The sequence below is a fragment of the Hoplias malabaricus genome, chromosome 14 (genome assembly GCF_029633855.1).
Source record: "Hoplias malabaricus isolate fHopMal1 chromosome 14, fHopMal1.hap1, whole genome shotgun sequence".
NCBI lineage: Eukaryota > Metazoa > Chordata > Actinopteri > Characiformes > Erythrinidae > Hoplias > Hoplias malabaricus.
In genome coordinates this window covers 30,878,237-30,896,129 of record NC_089813.1, presented here as the reverse complement: position 1 = coordinate 30,896,129, position 17,893 = coordinate 30,878,237, and the positions used below count along the sequence as shown (strand labels likewise).

At 37.9% G+C, this 17,893-nt stretch overlaps 1 protein-coding gene across 3 annotated transcripts in view; it reads right to left on the bottom strand.

Annotated features, from left to right (window-relative positions):
• The window catches only part of bcar3 (BCAR3 adaptor protein, NSP family member), a 103,189-nt gene that overhangs the window by 46,472 nt on the left and 38,824 nt on the right, over positions 1–17,893 (bottom strand). For 2 of the 3 annotated variants that reach the window (XM_066643408.1, XM_066643407.1), the window contains exon 4: positions 2,331–2,661. In XM_066643408.1, the coding sequence (XP_066499505.1) occupies positions 2,331–2,661 (331 nt within the window). Of the gene's footprint in view, positions 1–2,330; positions 2,662–15,775; positions 15,948–17,893 lie in introns of those variants that run through there. The other variant, XM_066643409.1, reaches the window with a different exon arrangement.

Genomic DNA, 17,893 nt, shown 5'->3' with positions numbered 1-17,893 from the left:
AGTGCAGATGAGACACAGGCCTTGAGCTATAGATGGGGACAAGAGAACATAGAGACACAGTTCATACAGACTGAGAGACAGGAGAGGGTGAGAGAAGATGAGTTTCACAGAGACAAGTGTGTGGCAAGAGCAGAGACAGGTAGTAGACAGTGAGGATTGAGAGAGAGAGAGAGAGAGAGAGAGAGAGGTGCTAGTTCTGACCTGTGTTATGTGATTATATCTGAGTTGGCGTAGTTACGGTATACTGCCAGTAAACAATCAAGCTGTCTGACCACAATAAAACCTTGTGCTTTAAGAGGTACAAAACACTAAGACTGATTAAGGTAAAAGCCAAACACAAACAAAAATAATTGTATTTAGAAGCACTGCAATATGGAGTGATACCTGGAAAAATATCAATGTGTTAAAAAGCATTTGATTAAAATGAATACAAAGCAATTATTGTTCTACCTCATTTTCCTTACTGATTGTTGGACTAAATGAAACACGAAAGTGAAAGATCCAAACAATCATGAAAGTCCAGCTCTTGTAGTGTGTGTGTGTGTGTGTGTGTGTGTGTGTGTTAAATAAGCTAAGGGGGAAGAAAACATATAGAATATTTCTACAATTAAACACTGAGTCTTGGGTTCATTGGGGTTATTGAAGCCTTCCTCAAATCAAACAGATGGTTCTTAGGACATCTAGAGTACGTTAGCAGCTAACATGCTGTTAAGCATATCAGTTAGCTCACTAAGAGGAATATAGTGTTATCCTGAGTCATAATCTGTAGTCCCAGAATATTTTTTTAAAATTGCTGTAATGACGATCCTAGATTAGCACTGAATATGACAAGAAGATATTGATTATTAGCAAATTTATTCAGAATTAGCCTGGTAATGCCGTCACTGAAATAACATGAATAAATCTATCCAGAACCAATATGGCTATATTTGCAGACCTCTCAAACAAATGTGAAGATACTGTGATAAAGAAACTAGATTAAAATTGCTATTTGGCTTTTAATAAACCAGTCAAATTATAAATTGACTAGCATGCTAGCTTGCTAAACTTGTGGTGGCTTCTATAGTTTTAAATTAAAAACAAATAAAACTGGTAATGTTAGTTGTTACATTTATACATTTACTCTTTAGACAAATCAGGGCTGATTCTGGCATTGTTCTTCACCATTGCAAATGTAGTTATTGGATATAACACCAATCGTTTGTGTTTTAGGGGACTTTGGTTCTTGCGGATTCTAGGCTGTTGCCTACCTAGTGCAAAGACTACTCATGAACTGCAGTTAAACTAGTAGTGTTTCAATTAAATATCACATATTATTTACTTCAATCATTATCATAGGCTTTATAACAGTTTCCCTACATGGTAGTTTATCCAGAGGTGGAGCTCTGTGACTATGATGAAATCAATGTGTTAGGAATGCACTGCTTGTTTTGAGCAGGATCTCAGTGGTGATGGAAGAGCATGTCACACATAATTACATACTGAAACAGCCTGAAGAGGTGTGACCCATATGTCATTCGCTCAAGTTTATCATTGTTACGGGAAACGCAGCCAGGAAAGATGAGCAGTTACAGTTCCTTCTGTGTGTTTAGCTGGAACCACTGGATACATGAACTCACTATATCTCCAAATACACACACATTTGTTTGGCATATTGATAACACTTTGAAAGCCAAACATCCACCAAGTATCAGCAGTTCACACACTGGGAAATCCAACAAGCTTTGAAATCAAAGAACACTTAAGACACCCTGTGAATTTACAAGGTTAATGTGTGGCTCTCCATCTGGAGCCATGACTATTGTTATGACTGCAAGTTTATCTGTGGGCAGTGTGTATGAGGTGATTCGCTGCTGGGATGGAGAAACTTACTGGCCTTTGATAGCAACACAGCATGGTACCTTCCCAGTGTAGTCTACAATGTAAATTCCGAGCTCGCCTACATCTAAATATTTACTCCCTCTTATATCAGAATGAGGTGGTTCTGCTTGATGACATGAAGGTTGACCAAGTATATCTGAAAATGGTGACCTATCATGTAGGTATAATGAGGTGAGTCAATGTGCAAAAACCAAAAACCTCTGCAGAATAGACAAAATACTTAAATTTATACACACCAGAGAACCAAAAGGCTACCTGTCTAATATGCTGTTTATGTAGGTGTCACATTTCGGTTTCGCAACAGAATATTAGCTAGAAAATCAAGTTTGTTCCCCAATCTGTTCCTCACCTTCACCAACCACCACCCAAAAATAAATAAGAGGAAGTAAAGGATAGTAGCACAATCTAAACTTTAGCTGGTAGTTGCTGGGAGTTGTTTGGTAACTCACCTGTGTGTGGTGCAGTCTTCTCTGGACACATGGAAAGGCTGGTGCTCGTCTATGATATTGTGTATGAGTGGAGAATTGGGCAGTCGACAGCAGCTGGGGTGTGGCAGTGACCCACACATTTCCCATGGCCTCGTAGGGGCGCTACTGCCCCCTTTCTTCTTGCGTGGAAGAGTGCCATGGATGGAGACACTCTGGTATCCAGGAGGAGGAACCTCAGCCACGCCGGGCCTGGAGCTCAGCAGATCCATAGAAGAGGCCAAAGGACACTGACGCCCCATGTGCAGATTCCTGGGCAAACTGGCAAACCTCCCCTCTGCCATCATCCTCAAATCTGTGGAAATTAATTGCAAGAATATTGGATTAATATCAGAAGCCGTTCATGTGCTGTAGGTCCACACATCTTCCAGATTTATGTGTTGTATGTAAAAGACCTAAACTGAGAAGGATAAACCCAGACTGATGTATCACTTTAATATAAACTAACTAACTGTAATGAAGCTTCAGAGAAGGCCTCAAGGTTTCTGGAAATGTCATTTAACAGAATCACCATACTTGTTGTATTTAAGCTCTCCAAGTATTTTAGCAGTAGAACAGCATGTTGACACAACAGGTAGTGCCAATGCCACACTACACTGGGTTCTATCCTGGCATCAGGTCAATGTCTCACAAGATTCTGGTGTGTTCCCTCCTGTGTTTCCCCCAGTGAGAACATGTGAAAAACTGGGTGAGTGTCCTCTGACCAGTGATGGATGGATGTCTACCATGAACAGCCCAATGGAAAACAGTCCAATCACAAATTTTTTATCTTAGTTTCCAGTTAGTTACAACTAAGCAATCTTTACGAGTGGGTAGGCCTTCAGGAGCTAGACAGAAGGCTTTACAACTTAACTAGTGAAATAATAGAAAACAATGAAATCAACAAATCATATTTTGTTATACATTACATAATCAATATCAACATTTGATGCCTCCAAACCTGATACCTCTGAGGTATTTTTCTGTGTGCTAAACATGATGCTACACAGCAAATTCACCAGTGTTAAATCAACATTATTAGTGCAATAATTTAACACTCTCAGTGTTAACACTAATAGTGTTGATTTAACACTGGAGAATTTGCTGTGTAACAATTTTTTTTTTTTTTGCTCAGACAAGGCACACTACTTTATGCTCAGCTGTTTTTTCTGGACACGTAGTGTTATATAATGTTGGCAGGTTATCTGAGGGGAGTGGGATATTTTTTGCAGCCCCACTGTAAAAACAGAGCTAAGCTGTCATGGTGTTGGGTGTAATCTCTCAGGGTGTTTTGCAGGAGTCATGCTGATGGATAAGCAGGGTGTTTATGTCTGCCCCCGAGCATAACACAAACACCAGTGTGCTGTGTTTGGTTAACCTGAGCAGAAATATGAGACCAAGGTACAAATTATACCTTTAGTGCTATTACACACACCGTTGACTCTTGGCTGAGAGGGGGAGTGTGAAAGAAACAGATTAATATGGTTGCCATTTAGAAAAAAATACATTTTTGTCCACATGAGCAGCCGATAATCTTTGGTTCCTATCTCTAAAAGTGATTTACATCTGCATTCCACAGGCCGCCTGTGGCATCGTTAATTGGGCATAAAATGGTGTCTCCATGCGTTCAGCATTGGACACGGGATAATCACGTCTAAACTTGGATGGATACAGCCTTGCGCTTGTTCTTACTTGTCAAACCACAAATGTCTTGCTTATATTTAGGTCATAAAAAGGGTTGTTCAACTCAGAGTGGAATGCTAGTGTTGGCCCTATCATTGGGTAATCATGAATTCAATCCATAGTGAGTGATGCCACTGCTACCTGAGGGTGACTGTCCAAGAGAGTTTTACTATAGTCTTGTAAAATAACTTGTCCAAGCACGTTGAGCTGTTCAATTCAATTGCACAAGTTTTTGTTTTAAAAAAAAAGAAGTGGTGGCTGGCTTCAGAGAAACACATGCTAGCCTCTACACTCCTATTACTTGGGTGAGGTTCATTCTAAATGCTACAGTGACAGTGACATGGTGCAGACACAGCAGGGATACTGGACTTTTGAAAATACTCTGTGTCACTGCTAAACTGAGAATAGTCAACCAACTCAAAATATCCAACCAACAGTGTCCTGTGACCACTGATGAAGGAATCGAGGATGATAAACATAAAAAATGTACAGTAACAGCTGAGCTACTCTCTGTGACTTTATAGCTACAAGGTGGACAATTTAAGCAAGTGTTTCTAAACGAATAGACAGTGTGTGGCACATTGTGAACTCCAGCTTCTCTGCTGTCTTTGATCCACTTGTACAAATGCAAAACACTAACACACCACCACCACTTCTGCGTCACTGCAGAACTGACAATAATCTTTTACCCAGATCACACCTGCCATGTGGTAGTCATAAGCATTTGAGAACAGGGTGAAAGGGGGACAGCAATGCATACAGAGCATATAATGTCTGCAACTGTAGAACTACAAAGAGACCGTGTATGGTCAGTGGAACTGAGAGTATAAACAGTGAGTATAGAAACAAGGAGCCACACACACACACACACACACGCACACAAACACACATACACTTACTTGATAATGCAAAACTCGTGTTACCATTCATTGTGCATCCTTTCCCACAACTATGTTTACTAGAACAAACTATATTGACTCTGAAAGCTCTGGTTGTGTTCATTTCATTGGTCTGACACCTGATCTGATTTATACAGTTACCCTGAGAGCTTTTGTAATTACAGCTCAATCCTAGAAGTTCCATGAGATAGTAAACATAAACCTGTCAGTTGCTGGTTTTATTTCTTCTCCTTCTTTCTTTCCATCGTTCTCATTGTAACTGTCGTCACTGAAACATTCAGCCTCTTCCCCATAAAGGTCAGCACTAAAATTTCACGAATATGTGTGTTAGTTCATAGACTGTTATGTGAATATATGTCCCTGTGTGTGTGTGTGTGTGTGTGTGTGTGTGTGTGTGTGACCACATTAAAGAGTATTATTAGATTAGATTACTATTAGATTATTACAAGAAAACTTCTTGTTCTTTAGTTGAATGATGAATGTGACATTCATCTCTAGACCGTTCAGAAGCCCTGCATATAACTGCATATGTTGAACTGTGTGAATGGCAAATATTAGTAGCTTAATGCCAGGGCTCTTTACTGAAAGGTTTGGCCTTAACTAAAAGTCTACCTCTAATGGTCAATGTTTGCTGATGGGAAGCCATTATTGGCAGTTTATGACCATGATTCAACATTTCTAAAGATTTCAGACCAGTATTTCATATAATTTACCTTAGACTCCCCTGTAAATATGGCACAATACAATATCTACTTAGAACCTAGGGAAATTTAATGTATATCTGAATTACGATTAAAAGAACAGTAACCAATGTTTACACTGACATTCCATACACTCAGCCCACAGTGGTGTCCAGCCTTGCTTTATATGGATGAGATTTTTCCAGATTTCCTGATATTCCATAATATAATGTACAGAATATGGTGAAAGCCCAAAGTTCTTTGTTTGAAAATGCTCTCACCTAGTTTGACAAAAAAGTGGTGAGCCATGACCACAAGCCATGGCTTGCAAATACTGAGCTTTTGGTGGATGTAGCTTTTATAACTTTTATCTTCACCTCCTCATATTGGAATGTTTCATGTTGTTAAGTGAAAATGTTAGAACCTTTACAATTTACTTTTTTCAGTTAAATAACATTTCAAGAGAATTAATACATCACAGACCTGGGTTTTTAATGCATTTTTTAAAATGTTCCAATAAAATGTTCCAAAATTACTAGAAATATATTTGTATATATTAAGTTGACTTATTGAAATTCATTTTTTTTAAAATGGGCTTTAAATGATGTTTATTTCGATAACGTTTCTTAAATATGTGATGCTTTGAAAAAATTTCACGAATATGTGTGTTAGTTCATAGACTGTTATGTGAATATATGTCCCTGTGTGTGTGTGTGTGTGTGACCACATTAAAGAGTATTATTAGATTAGATTACTATTAGATTATTACAAGAAAACTTCTTGTTCTTTAGTTCCATTTACTTTAATATTTCTAACATAGTATTGATAAAACTACAGATACACAGAAGCTATCACAATAATGATTGGGGCACCACAATCAATAATGAAAGCCGTCTGATGATGTTTAATCACATAAGAAAATAAGGACCCTTAAGCATGCTGAAAACAAGCTATCTGTCCCCCAAAGAGAAATACAGCACAGTTAATACTGTTCTATACATACAGTGCCTTGTCATTTTTTGGGGTTTTGTGTGTGTGTGAGTGTGTGTGTGTAACCCAATCTCACACCACAACAGCCTCTCTCTCTCTCTTCAAAATGTGACATTAGCTCATGATCTCATTCCAACTGAGGAGGTAGATTCCACCCCAGGACAAGAATAGTTAAGACATTCCATTAAATATTCTTTCGTTGATGGTTTATTACTGAAAATAACATCATAAGCACAAGATTGTCACAAACCATAAGCAGTGTTTGAAGCTGGAATCTCCCTTGGGATAAAGCTCTGGTGCCTGAACCTGCACACTTAACCACATACACACACACACACACACACACACACACACACACACACACACACACACACACACACACACACACACACACCCTGCTGTGTTTCACAGCTTTGGGATCAGACCAACAACAAATAAGCTAGCCCTTGAACCCCTATCCTCCTGATGCTCTTCCTGTGTTTCTAATGGCTTTATATAATCTCTCTGTGTGATCTGCCTTATGTTTAATAGCTAAATCCTCACAGAGGCCCTGGGTTTGATCAGTGACCCCCTGTATTTATTTACACAGTGGATGGTCACACCTGGAGCACCTGCACACTGTCCAGAGCCTTGAAATTGGACACCCCATTCACTCTTTCTGCTTTTCATGTGGGTTGGATTGGGTAACAAACGCTAACATCCACAGATCTCTGTGGCTGACTGATTATTATGGCTGGTTAGAAAATCCCCCTGTGGTATTCTTGCCTCTTTTCCACAGTCCTTGTGTCACTCACACATGGTTAAAGAGGATGAGCCACAGTCACACACCACCTGAACCTACAACACATCATCAACATAATTAGAATGTTACAGTGGGCTCAGCATTTCTAATAGTTAGGACAAATGTTGTGAGGAAAAATTCATCTCTAGACCGTTCAGAAGCCCTGCATATAACTGCATATGTTGAACTGTGTGAATGGCAAATATTAGTAGCTTAATGCCAGGGCTCTTTACTGAAAGGTTTGGCCTTAACTAAAAGTCTACCTCTAATGGTCAATGTTTGCTGATGGGAAGCCATTATTGGCAGTTTATGACCATGATTCAACATTTCTAAAGATTTCAGACCAGTATTTCATATAATGTACCTTGGACTCCCCTGTAAATATGGCACAATACAATATCTACTTAGAACCTAGGGAAATTTAATGTATATCTGAATTACGATTAAAAGAACAGTAACCAATGTTTACACTGACATTCCATACACTCAGCCCACAGTGGTGTCCAGCCTTGCTTTATATGGATGAGATTTTTCCAGATTTCCTGATATTCCATAATATAATGTACAGAATATGGTGAAAGCCCAAAGTTCTTTGTTTGAAAATGCTCTCACCTAGTTTGACAAAAAAGTGGTGAGCCATGACCACAAGCCATGGCTTGCAAATACTGAGCTTTTGGTGGATGTAGCTTTTATAACTTTTATCTTCACCTCCTCATATTGGAATGTTTCATGTTGTTAAGTGAAAATGTTAGAACCTTTACAATTTACTTTTTTCAGTTAAATAACATTTCAAGAGAATTAATACATCACAGACCTGGGTTTTTAATGCATTTTTTAAAATGTTCCAATAAAATGTTCCAAAATTACTAGAAATATATTTGTATATATTAAGTTGACTTATTGAAATTCATTTTTTTTAAATGGGCTTTAAATGATGTTTATTTCGATAACGTTTCTTAAATATGTGATGCTTTGAAAAACAGAAAGGCAAACGAGCAGTGCGTGCCATGGCACCGAAGAGTTTGTAATAGCTTCAACATGGTGATAGCACAGAGATAAAGATCAGAACACACTGCGTGCTCTAGGCATGATGGGAATGTGAGTCAGAGGGTCATGCAGTCTTACTCACTCAGTCAGTGTCCAGTACTGAGTTAGGAAGAGCTGAGTAACACTGGAGCTTAGCTTCTAAACCTGATCCCTGCCCAGGCCTGACTGTCCACAAATAAAACATCAGTAGAGTCTGGCATCTAGAGTGATACACCACAGAACTGAATATTACATTTTGTCATATTTATTAATGCCTTTAATATGTATAATGTCTGTAATTAACAAAGAAACGTAATGTACACGTAATAGAAAATTATGTCAAATCCAAAATCATTTGGACAACTTTTAAAATATATTTTAGGCCAAAACTTAACATTATAACTATACTATACAACTATACAAAACATTTTTGATAATAGCTTTCTGTGTTTTAGCTTTTAAAGGCATTACATATTTTGGAAAAATCTGGTTCCTATCATCTGTAACCAATTCTGACTGGTATGTTTGTCTGGAATGAAGCACTTTTGTGAAGAATCATTAAGAAACAGCCAGCATACTGACAGCAAGTGATATGTATATGTGAATATTCCTTACTAAAGCAATTCCAAATGGCCAGCCTTATGTGTGGGACCTGCCCCATGAACCATACATAGTTCATTCAAGGACCACAAAGCAATTTTATTCTTCATCTCATTATTCTTTGTATCAAAAAATATATATATCAATATACACTTTCTTAGATCTTGTTCGCTATACTGTGATCGTAAAAGAATTGGTGGACTTCTTCTTAAATTAAATTTCTAGCTGTCTATATGAACAAATTCCAGTGGAGCATGACTGAAAACACTGCTCTAAAGTGATCTGTGCACATCCAGACGTCTCTAATCAAACTAGGCATACTCTGCATGTCTTAAACATGTGGTAATTGAGAGTTTTCCACTGGCATCCATCCCACGGGTTATACAAGGTGCTTTATATAAGCACAGGCTGGTATCAGAGCTGGCGCTGAGATGGTGGAGGTGAGGTGCCTAGCTTCAAGCCTCAGGGGCTCCACACTGTGTGTGGCACAGAGACAGCTGCTGGCTGTAAAAGAATGCAGCACTATAATGGCCCCCTGTGGCTCAGCATTGCACCAGACACTTAATAGTTAACTTTCCCTTCCACCCACAAAGCAGCAATATGCCAAGCAGAAGTATTTAGTAACAAAGTTACAATTATGCACGTAAATGTGGATTGGATTTGTACTTTCAAACAGCAAATCCTTTGCTTCTTCTTCAGCATATAGTAAGCAAAGCAAACATATTTTTAGTGTATCATAAGCATTAAAGATGTTTAAGAAAGTGATCACAACTTCTATATTTATATCTATAAAGTGAGATATAACTTACATGAGATAAAAAATCAGATTGCTTTGTAGTCCCTGAATGAAACAGTTTATGCTCCATATGGTGGGTCTCTTGCTGTGGGGCAGCCATATTTAAAACAGGTTTCGCACAGAATTTCTGACACATAGAGGTCTTTAGGTTTCAGTACTGTAGACGTTTCATAATGCTGAGAAGAATCACTGGAGAAAATGTCTTTTTGCTCCTTAAAATTTTAGTAAATTGTAGTTGCTGATTTCATTTTTCAGATTTATTTTAAATGTAATATTAGCAAAAAAAAGACAGAAAAGACATGATTAATACTGTAAAAATTCTACTTACTGCTTGACTTTGGTAAAGTAATACATCACATGCACTCCAAAAAAATGACACATTTAATTTTTTTTTATCACACACACATGATCCTTCACTGTGTGTATGGTCCTCTTTGAAATGTACAAAACTCTGCTATAAAATGTGCTAGGATCCAGTTACATACATATCTCACACTGATACTGCAAATGGCTTACTAAATCATGGCCTGTATAGTTTTTTAAAGCTTGGCTAACTTATCAACATTTCTTATGAATCAAGAGAGCTTATGAGAGCATGGAGATGTCAGATATTGTATTCTCTGTTATAATAAGACATCCTCACTCCTCCTTTCCTTATAATTCTCACTCTCATTTTCACCATCCAATTGTTCCTGACATCATTGCCTTTGTCATTCTCACACACACATGCCCTAAGGGTCTCTGCTAATACATTCTGTCATCTTAAGAAAAGTTAAAGTGCCTTTGTTTTCTGGGAAAATCATTATTGTAATCTGTACTGAGGCAAGCCCACACTCTTCACATGAATGCTTTTGTTGAAATGGCCCCATTGCCATTTTTCCCTGTCAGGCCTTTTTAAATAAGTTGTTGTGTGGTCATTATACGATTCTTTCATTCAGATTAGTGGGAAACAATTATGCAAGATTATTAGGAGCTGATGAAGGAACAATAACAAAACACAAGGTCACATTATGCTTTTCTTCATGCAGCAAACACAAATATATATCCAATAAAGAGCATTCAAAGGACACAGAGAGATTCACAAACACAGAGCCACTCTCAGCAGAAAGTTAAACATATGAAGGAGGAGAATATTCAGTACATTTCAACACAACAAGCTGTTTATTCTCATCCTTGGCCTCTGACGGCCAGCCACCCCCCACGGGTGCTGGTGGGAATCTTGTGAATAATGCAATTCGCCTTTAATTTATTCAAACCTGCTTAGTGGGGACAATGGCTGGGGTGAACATGTGGGTTTAAAGAGCTCTCAACCCAGAGCCATGCATCACAAACAAGTGAGCAGGAGTGAAAGGGGAGGCCTTCTGGAGCTGGAATCAACCAAAGATCAGGTCAAGAAGAATGCATAAAAACTCAACAATAAAGCTGAACATTCTCATTGGCTGTTCAAGAGCACTGGTCTCTACTACAATGTCCATAGCTAAAGTAGTTAGCCAAACCTAGTATTGTTTATTGGATGGTTTCGTCAAGTTAGTGACCTTAGTGGCCTTAGACTATAATTATGAAATGCCATGAAAATGAAAAAATATACTGATATTCAACACATTTTAACTTTTCTATAAATTATTTATTGCTTCACCGATGTAGCTTCCTTCCACCCAAGTGTCTACCATTACTGTGGTTTCATATATTGCTCTCTGTTAATGAAGTGGTGTATCACTGAGGGCAGGCATGTATTTCATATGTCATAAATGCAGTCTGACAAAGCTAAAAGTAGTTTCTATTTATTTATTTATTTATTTTTTGTGTCATTAAGTGTCATTTTGTACATAACGCAAGAATAGAAATAGATTTAACACAATTAGTGTGTTTATTTACTCTAATTAAACAAAACAGGGATAAGCATACCACACAACACTATGCTGTAAATATGTTTTCAAAGCCACAAAATCACCCCACCAAAAAAAAAAAACCTTCAACAATAACAAAAGCATTGTGCTTCATTTATGCTGGGGTAGGACATGTGACACCACACAGAAAGCTCTGATTCTACTCAGATATTTTTCACTCTGCACAGCATGTACATGCACTTGCAGTGACTCCTACATCAGCAGATTTAAACCAAGCTAATGAGCTTGTATATTTTCTCCATACGTTTTCAGCAGCCAATGAGTTCCCACAGTACCCCCTCCCTGTGGCTCTCTTAAATGCACATGAATTAACTTTTTATCCATGTACTTAAAGAAACAGAACAGAAATTTGACACCACATACTCATGCCATAAATACCACCCTCATTTTGATATACCATCCACATTTTTAAATACCGCAGTATACAGATTTAGCGTTATACTGCCCAAATATATAGGAGAATATTAAAATAAAACTCCTGTATGTGAGAGTTTCTCCCTGTTGCAAAGAGAAGCTTCTCTAAACTAAGGTGCGTTACTTTTTTTTATATATATATATATATATATATATATATATATATATATATATATATATATCAAATATAATGTGATTTGATTAATTGTCCTTATTAACTGCTCAGATGTATATAATGCCTCATATATCTAATAGGTTCACATAAATAAAGATTGCAAAGCTACAGTGAAAAATTGGACAGGATTTAAGTACTTTAAGGCTACACCACGTGCATTAGATTTTCTCATCAGATGAAAGGGAGTTCTCTAAACTTGCAAAAGTGGCTAAGACAAAACTCTGTTTGTGGGTGGAACAAAACATTCAAATTCTATCAGAACATTCTAATTATACACTAGTTCTGGTCCCTATTGGTCATTAAGGTTTATGGTCCATTGTGCCGTCATCAAGCTCGGCATTTGTTTGGTCAAGAGCACACCCCTCTTCCACCAACAACATCTTGAACAATGAAGCTGCCTTAAAAATAGATATTTACAACAGCAAATCAGCCGTAGACAAAACACCAATGCTCTGATGTCTCCATTGTAGGCCATCTCAGAGGAAATGTGTATGGTTGAAATGTGGCTCTTTAATTGCTCAGGAGACATAAGTGGGTATAAGGGCTGGTGAAACTGAACATAATCTGTGACTTTTTTTTTTATCTTCACAAACTAGGGAGGATGTTAGATTCCTGTGCTGCTCTCTCTGGGGAAACATCTGAGCAGCAGTTTTGGCTTTTCATCTGATTTCATTGTTGTCCAGTAGAAACTACTGAGATATTGAGGAGATTTTTTCTTTGTCTTTTTTTTTCTTTCTTTCTTTCCTATGGGACAGCTTTTCTCCACACACAGAGCAGGACATATGGTCAGCCATACATCAACGTCCCCTCCACCAAAGTTTTTCTCCTTTCAGCCCTTTTCTATCATTATACAGAGCCACAAGAGTGGACACCCACAAATTATAGCTTAAGTGTCCCATACAGTCTGCTCTTCCCGAGAGTGTCTGACCATGACGTTCTTATCAGCAAAGGAAGTGTGAATATACACAAAAAGTTGTGAATGCAACACACACCCTCTCACCCAGAGGCGTGGAGCCAGGAATCCTATCTGTTGCTCAGCTACTGTTCCAGAAGTAGCTGCTATAACAACATTACTAATAAACTAGAAGTCAAAAAGAAAAAGGAAGCCATGGAGGAAAGTTCCCTTGAGGTTCAAGTGGCTCACACACACACACACACACACAGACACACACACACACACACACACACACACACACATGCACAAACACACACCAGAATTATTAAATCCAAGTTGTTTACCATACCGGGTAGGCTCCAGACCCACCACGACCCAGAACTGGATAAGCGGTTACAGACAATGAGTGAATAATGAAAGTTGTTTACCTTGTGTAAATGAGGGAAAAGTCAAAGGAAAATAAAGAATATTAGACTCCAAACAACCACGCAACCTGGTACAGCACCAAAACAGTCAATCAGAATAACAGCACCTGAAAGACAGGAGAAAGCTCCACACTCGTTTCAGATCTGTCCATTTGTCCACTGCTCAATGCTATGGGTCTGAAAGGAAATGTAGCTGTCAATAAGCTGTTATTGAGAAAAGGAATGAGATAAAAATAGACCAATGCGTAAATAAGAACAGGAATTAAGCAAGCAGAGAAAGCAAGTTTTGACAAGCTTCAGGTGGCTGCCACACACATGTAGCAGTTTGTTTGTGGCGATCATTGTGGCCCCTGGCCAGTCTTTCAAAGCAAATAACTCTAAGGAACAATAAGTTTCAGACCCCTTCCTTTGTTCTGAGGCTTTAGGGGGTGGAGTGTTATAGAACAGAGATGCTGCTATGGTGCGTCCTGCAGCGCTGCATTCACACTTCAAGCCACAACAAAAAGATAGGCATATCTGTCACAAAGTTATTAAAGCTCTCAGTGGTGGCTGCCACTCTGATCCCCAGAAGACCCCAAATACATATACAGGCCCCAAGAAGCAACTTATTCTTAAACATACAAACACAAATACAACCACCACAACAAAGTCAATAACTGATTCAGACACATTCACTAACAGTTTGTTTTAATGACAACTTCTGCATCTCTATCTAATGCAATGCTACTATCATCTGATTTCAAAATCCCCTCATGCTTCATTATATTTGTGTGGTTTCATCAAATACAGTTTTAAATTTGCGTTCCAACCACTCTTTCCCAACCCAGTCTTGGAATTACTTTGCTTTATTAAAATGATGTGTCATGCTGAAATATTAGACATATTTTAGTAAAAGACCATACTCAAGATTTGTATGATGTGTACAAACTTACAGTTCACAGTGTAGATGAACATATTTCTGAAGCCTACCTAGTATGTAAAATCAGTCTAAAACCTGCCCCTAATAGGATTCTTAACCCTAATCTTAACCATAAATCTGTGTGTAAGATCTACAGTGTTAACCACAGCAAGATTTCGTGTAATTTTGTGTAATTCCTCTTCTGGTACATAACAGAGTTTGGGAGTTTGTATAGATTTATAAGAACAGCACTACCTGTGGGTAGGAGCTTGCTTTGTGAGAATCAATTAGCTATGGATCAAACTAATCATAACCTACAGGTGTTATGAATATCTAATTTTCTTCTTTTGGAAATCTTGCTAGCCTGAAACACTCCATATAACTTCAATATGAATGGGTGGAGCTAAAATGATGTTGGCTTATGTATGCAAATTATTGGATTTTTCAACTTTCATGACAGCACAAATGCAATAAAGTCAACACAGACCACTTCTGAAGTTTAATATTTATATATGGACTGCTTCCAAAATATTTTTTATTTTTTACCAGAACAGAATAACTCTACTGTACAATATATCAAATCGTTGAGTTCTGTTGTTTACATATTGTACCTGTAATTCAGAATTGTTTTTTGATTTTGTGGAGTGTAATCAATTCTATTAAAGCTGATATTAAACCTCACTCAATCCCCAGCCTTAAATTTGACCTAAAACCTCAAGCAAATCGTAACACTGCTGATAATCTAAACTTTCCCAGATAACTGGAAAGCAAATGAAGCATCTGCAGATAATCTCAAAGGAACTCTTAAAATAATATGTTCAATAATATAGTTAAGACAGAGCACATAGGGCAACACCAGACAGACGTTACAATTAGAAAAGTAGCACCAGGAGGATGGAAACAAAACAAAATAGAAGCAGTAAGTTTTATATGTGTGATGTGTAAAAAGACAACCAATAAATAAATGATACATGAAGAAAGAAGTGAATGAATAATGTCTTCTCAAACACTCCCCACTCACTGTAAAAATAAGCCTGTCAGTGTTTTATAAATCAAAACATTACTTCTTCACAATCAGCAACAGAATGTTTTTTTATTAATGAAGGCTTTATTAAATTGAATGCACAATAAATATTTCATATCAATTTAATCTTCACAATCACTACAGATCTACTCTGTTCTACCACTGACAGTGCTAGCACTATCTCCACAGTAGTTGAACAGTATCAGTATCAAATTAGTGTTGAACTCAGAAACTCACCTGTGTAAAAGTAGTCCTGGTAAACAATACAGATGTGTATTTTCCCTTCTCCAAGTAGCAGGTAGAGAATGCCTCACTGTAGTTTAGTAGCCATGGTCAACTCGAGCTGAAACTCCCAGTGACATACAACAACAAAAGCAGCGTGCAGCAGCTTTCAGCTCTTTAACAAACAGACCAGTTCCACAGCCCACTATCTACTGTGCCGGATTTTCTCCTTGAGTCTCTTACAGTCTCTCTCTCTCTTTCTTTCTCTCTCTCGCTCTCTGGGGAGTGATTTAGGATTTCCCAGACACACCCTCTTTGCTTGGTAGAACTTGAGGAGAGTCGTCTCATACACCCAGTTGACTGGCCAGCCCCTGCCCCCAACCTCGGTCATCCTGTGTATGTCTCTGTGTGTGTGTGTGTGTGTGTGTGTGTGTGTGTATGTGTCATCAGATTACCAGCCTCAAACACAACCTCTATTCAGTTTTACACGGTTTAGCAGTTTCTATCATTTATCACAGCCCTGGTAAACAAAGGCTTTACCACTGATTAATGACCTGTTGAAATACACTAGAATTCTCAAGCCTTATAAGTTTACTAAGTGCATCTGCAAACTCTAACATGCTATTTAAATTATTTCTTTTTGAGAGTATTTAGAAATATAGAAAAAAAAATGGGCCACACGTTTCAAGACCTGGTAGCCCACCAACTATGACCCCATTAGATCAACAGAGAAAATCAAGCTCTGAACTTGTTTCAGATCTGAGAACATCCACGGGTGTCTACCTTCCCTTCCACTCTGAGAACTCATGAAACTGAAAAGATATATAGTTGTCAAAAAGCAATTACTGACCAAAATAGACAACAAAAAGAACATTTCTGAATAGTTTGGGATTATTTGGATTGTGAGAAGCAGAATATTTAATCAACCTACAAGCTTCAGACCCAATCTATATTCAGTTCTACAATGTTTTAGGGTCTGTGCTATTGAACACAAAATGACTACAGTTAAACAAAGGCTCTACTTCTGAATAATGGCCTACTGAAATGTTAATAACCTGGACCTCTCAAAGCTAATAAATTCAGTAACTGTATCAGCAAAGTCCAGCTAGTGTTTAATCCAAAGTTCAGGCTGAACGTAAACAGAGGGTGTGGGTTATTGGTGGCTGTGTTGATCATGTGGAGTGGGGGCAGATTGCTCTGGTTGTCAGTGAAAAGCACACTTTCCCTCTCTTTGTCCTCAGATTCCTCCCTATTGTCTGTGAGACGATAACAAATAGTGCGGCGTGCTCTCCTTCCTGACTGCAGCTCGAGAACAGGACCAGGTGACTGTTCTTTTGTTTTCACTCCCTGTGAGGTCCTTAAACTTGTGATACTACCAGCAAACGTATACTCATAATATCAGTGTCCATAATGAACAGGTTTTTTTAAATTATTATTGTTTCACAGTGTTGCTCAAATAACAACAACAGTATTTAGTACCTTTCAAGTAATTAATGTAGTAGAGAAATTAAATTTTAATTGTAGATTCCTCATTTATGTGTTCCTAATTAGAAGTTCAGACAATGTAGTAATTTTAACTTGTCGTGTTACAGTGTATAATTTTGTTTTTGCTATTGACCTCTAAATAAAATGGGTATTCAAATTATAGGTTTGATGTTTAAATTGTACATACATTGCAATTCCATAAGTTATCCGTATTAATGAAATGTCATTGCATTTGTTGTAACAGACAGTAAGAAAAACTGGCTTCAAAAACATATTAAAATCATTTCTCTAAATGTTATTAAGGGAGAGACCATATGTTTATACTAAATTCAAATTTGAAATAAACACCAGTAGCACCATTAATGTTTACTGTTCAACATGTAAACATGTCATATATTTGGGTGTGCTTTGTAGTTACTTCCACTTCATTCATTCATTATCAGTAACCGCTTATTCAGTTCAAGGTCACGGTGGGTCCAGAGCCTACCTGGAATCATGGGGCGTAAGGCAGGAATACACCCTGGAGGGGGCGCCAGTCTTTACAGGGCAACACACACACACACACATGCACACATGCACGCCTACGGACACATTTTGAGTCACTAATCCACCTAACAACGTGTGTTTTTGGACTGTGGGAGGAAACCG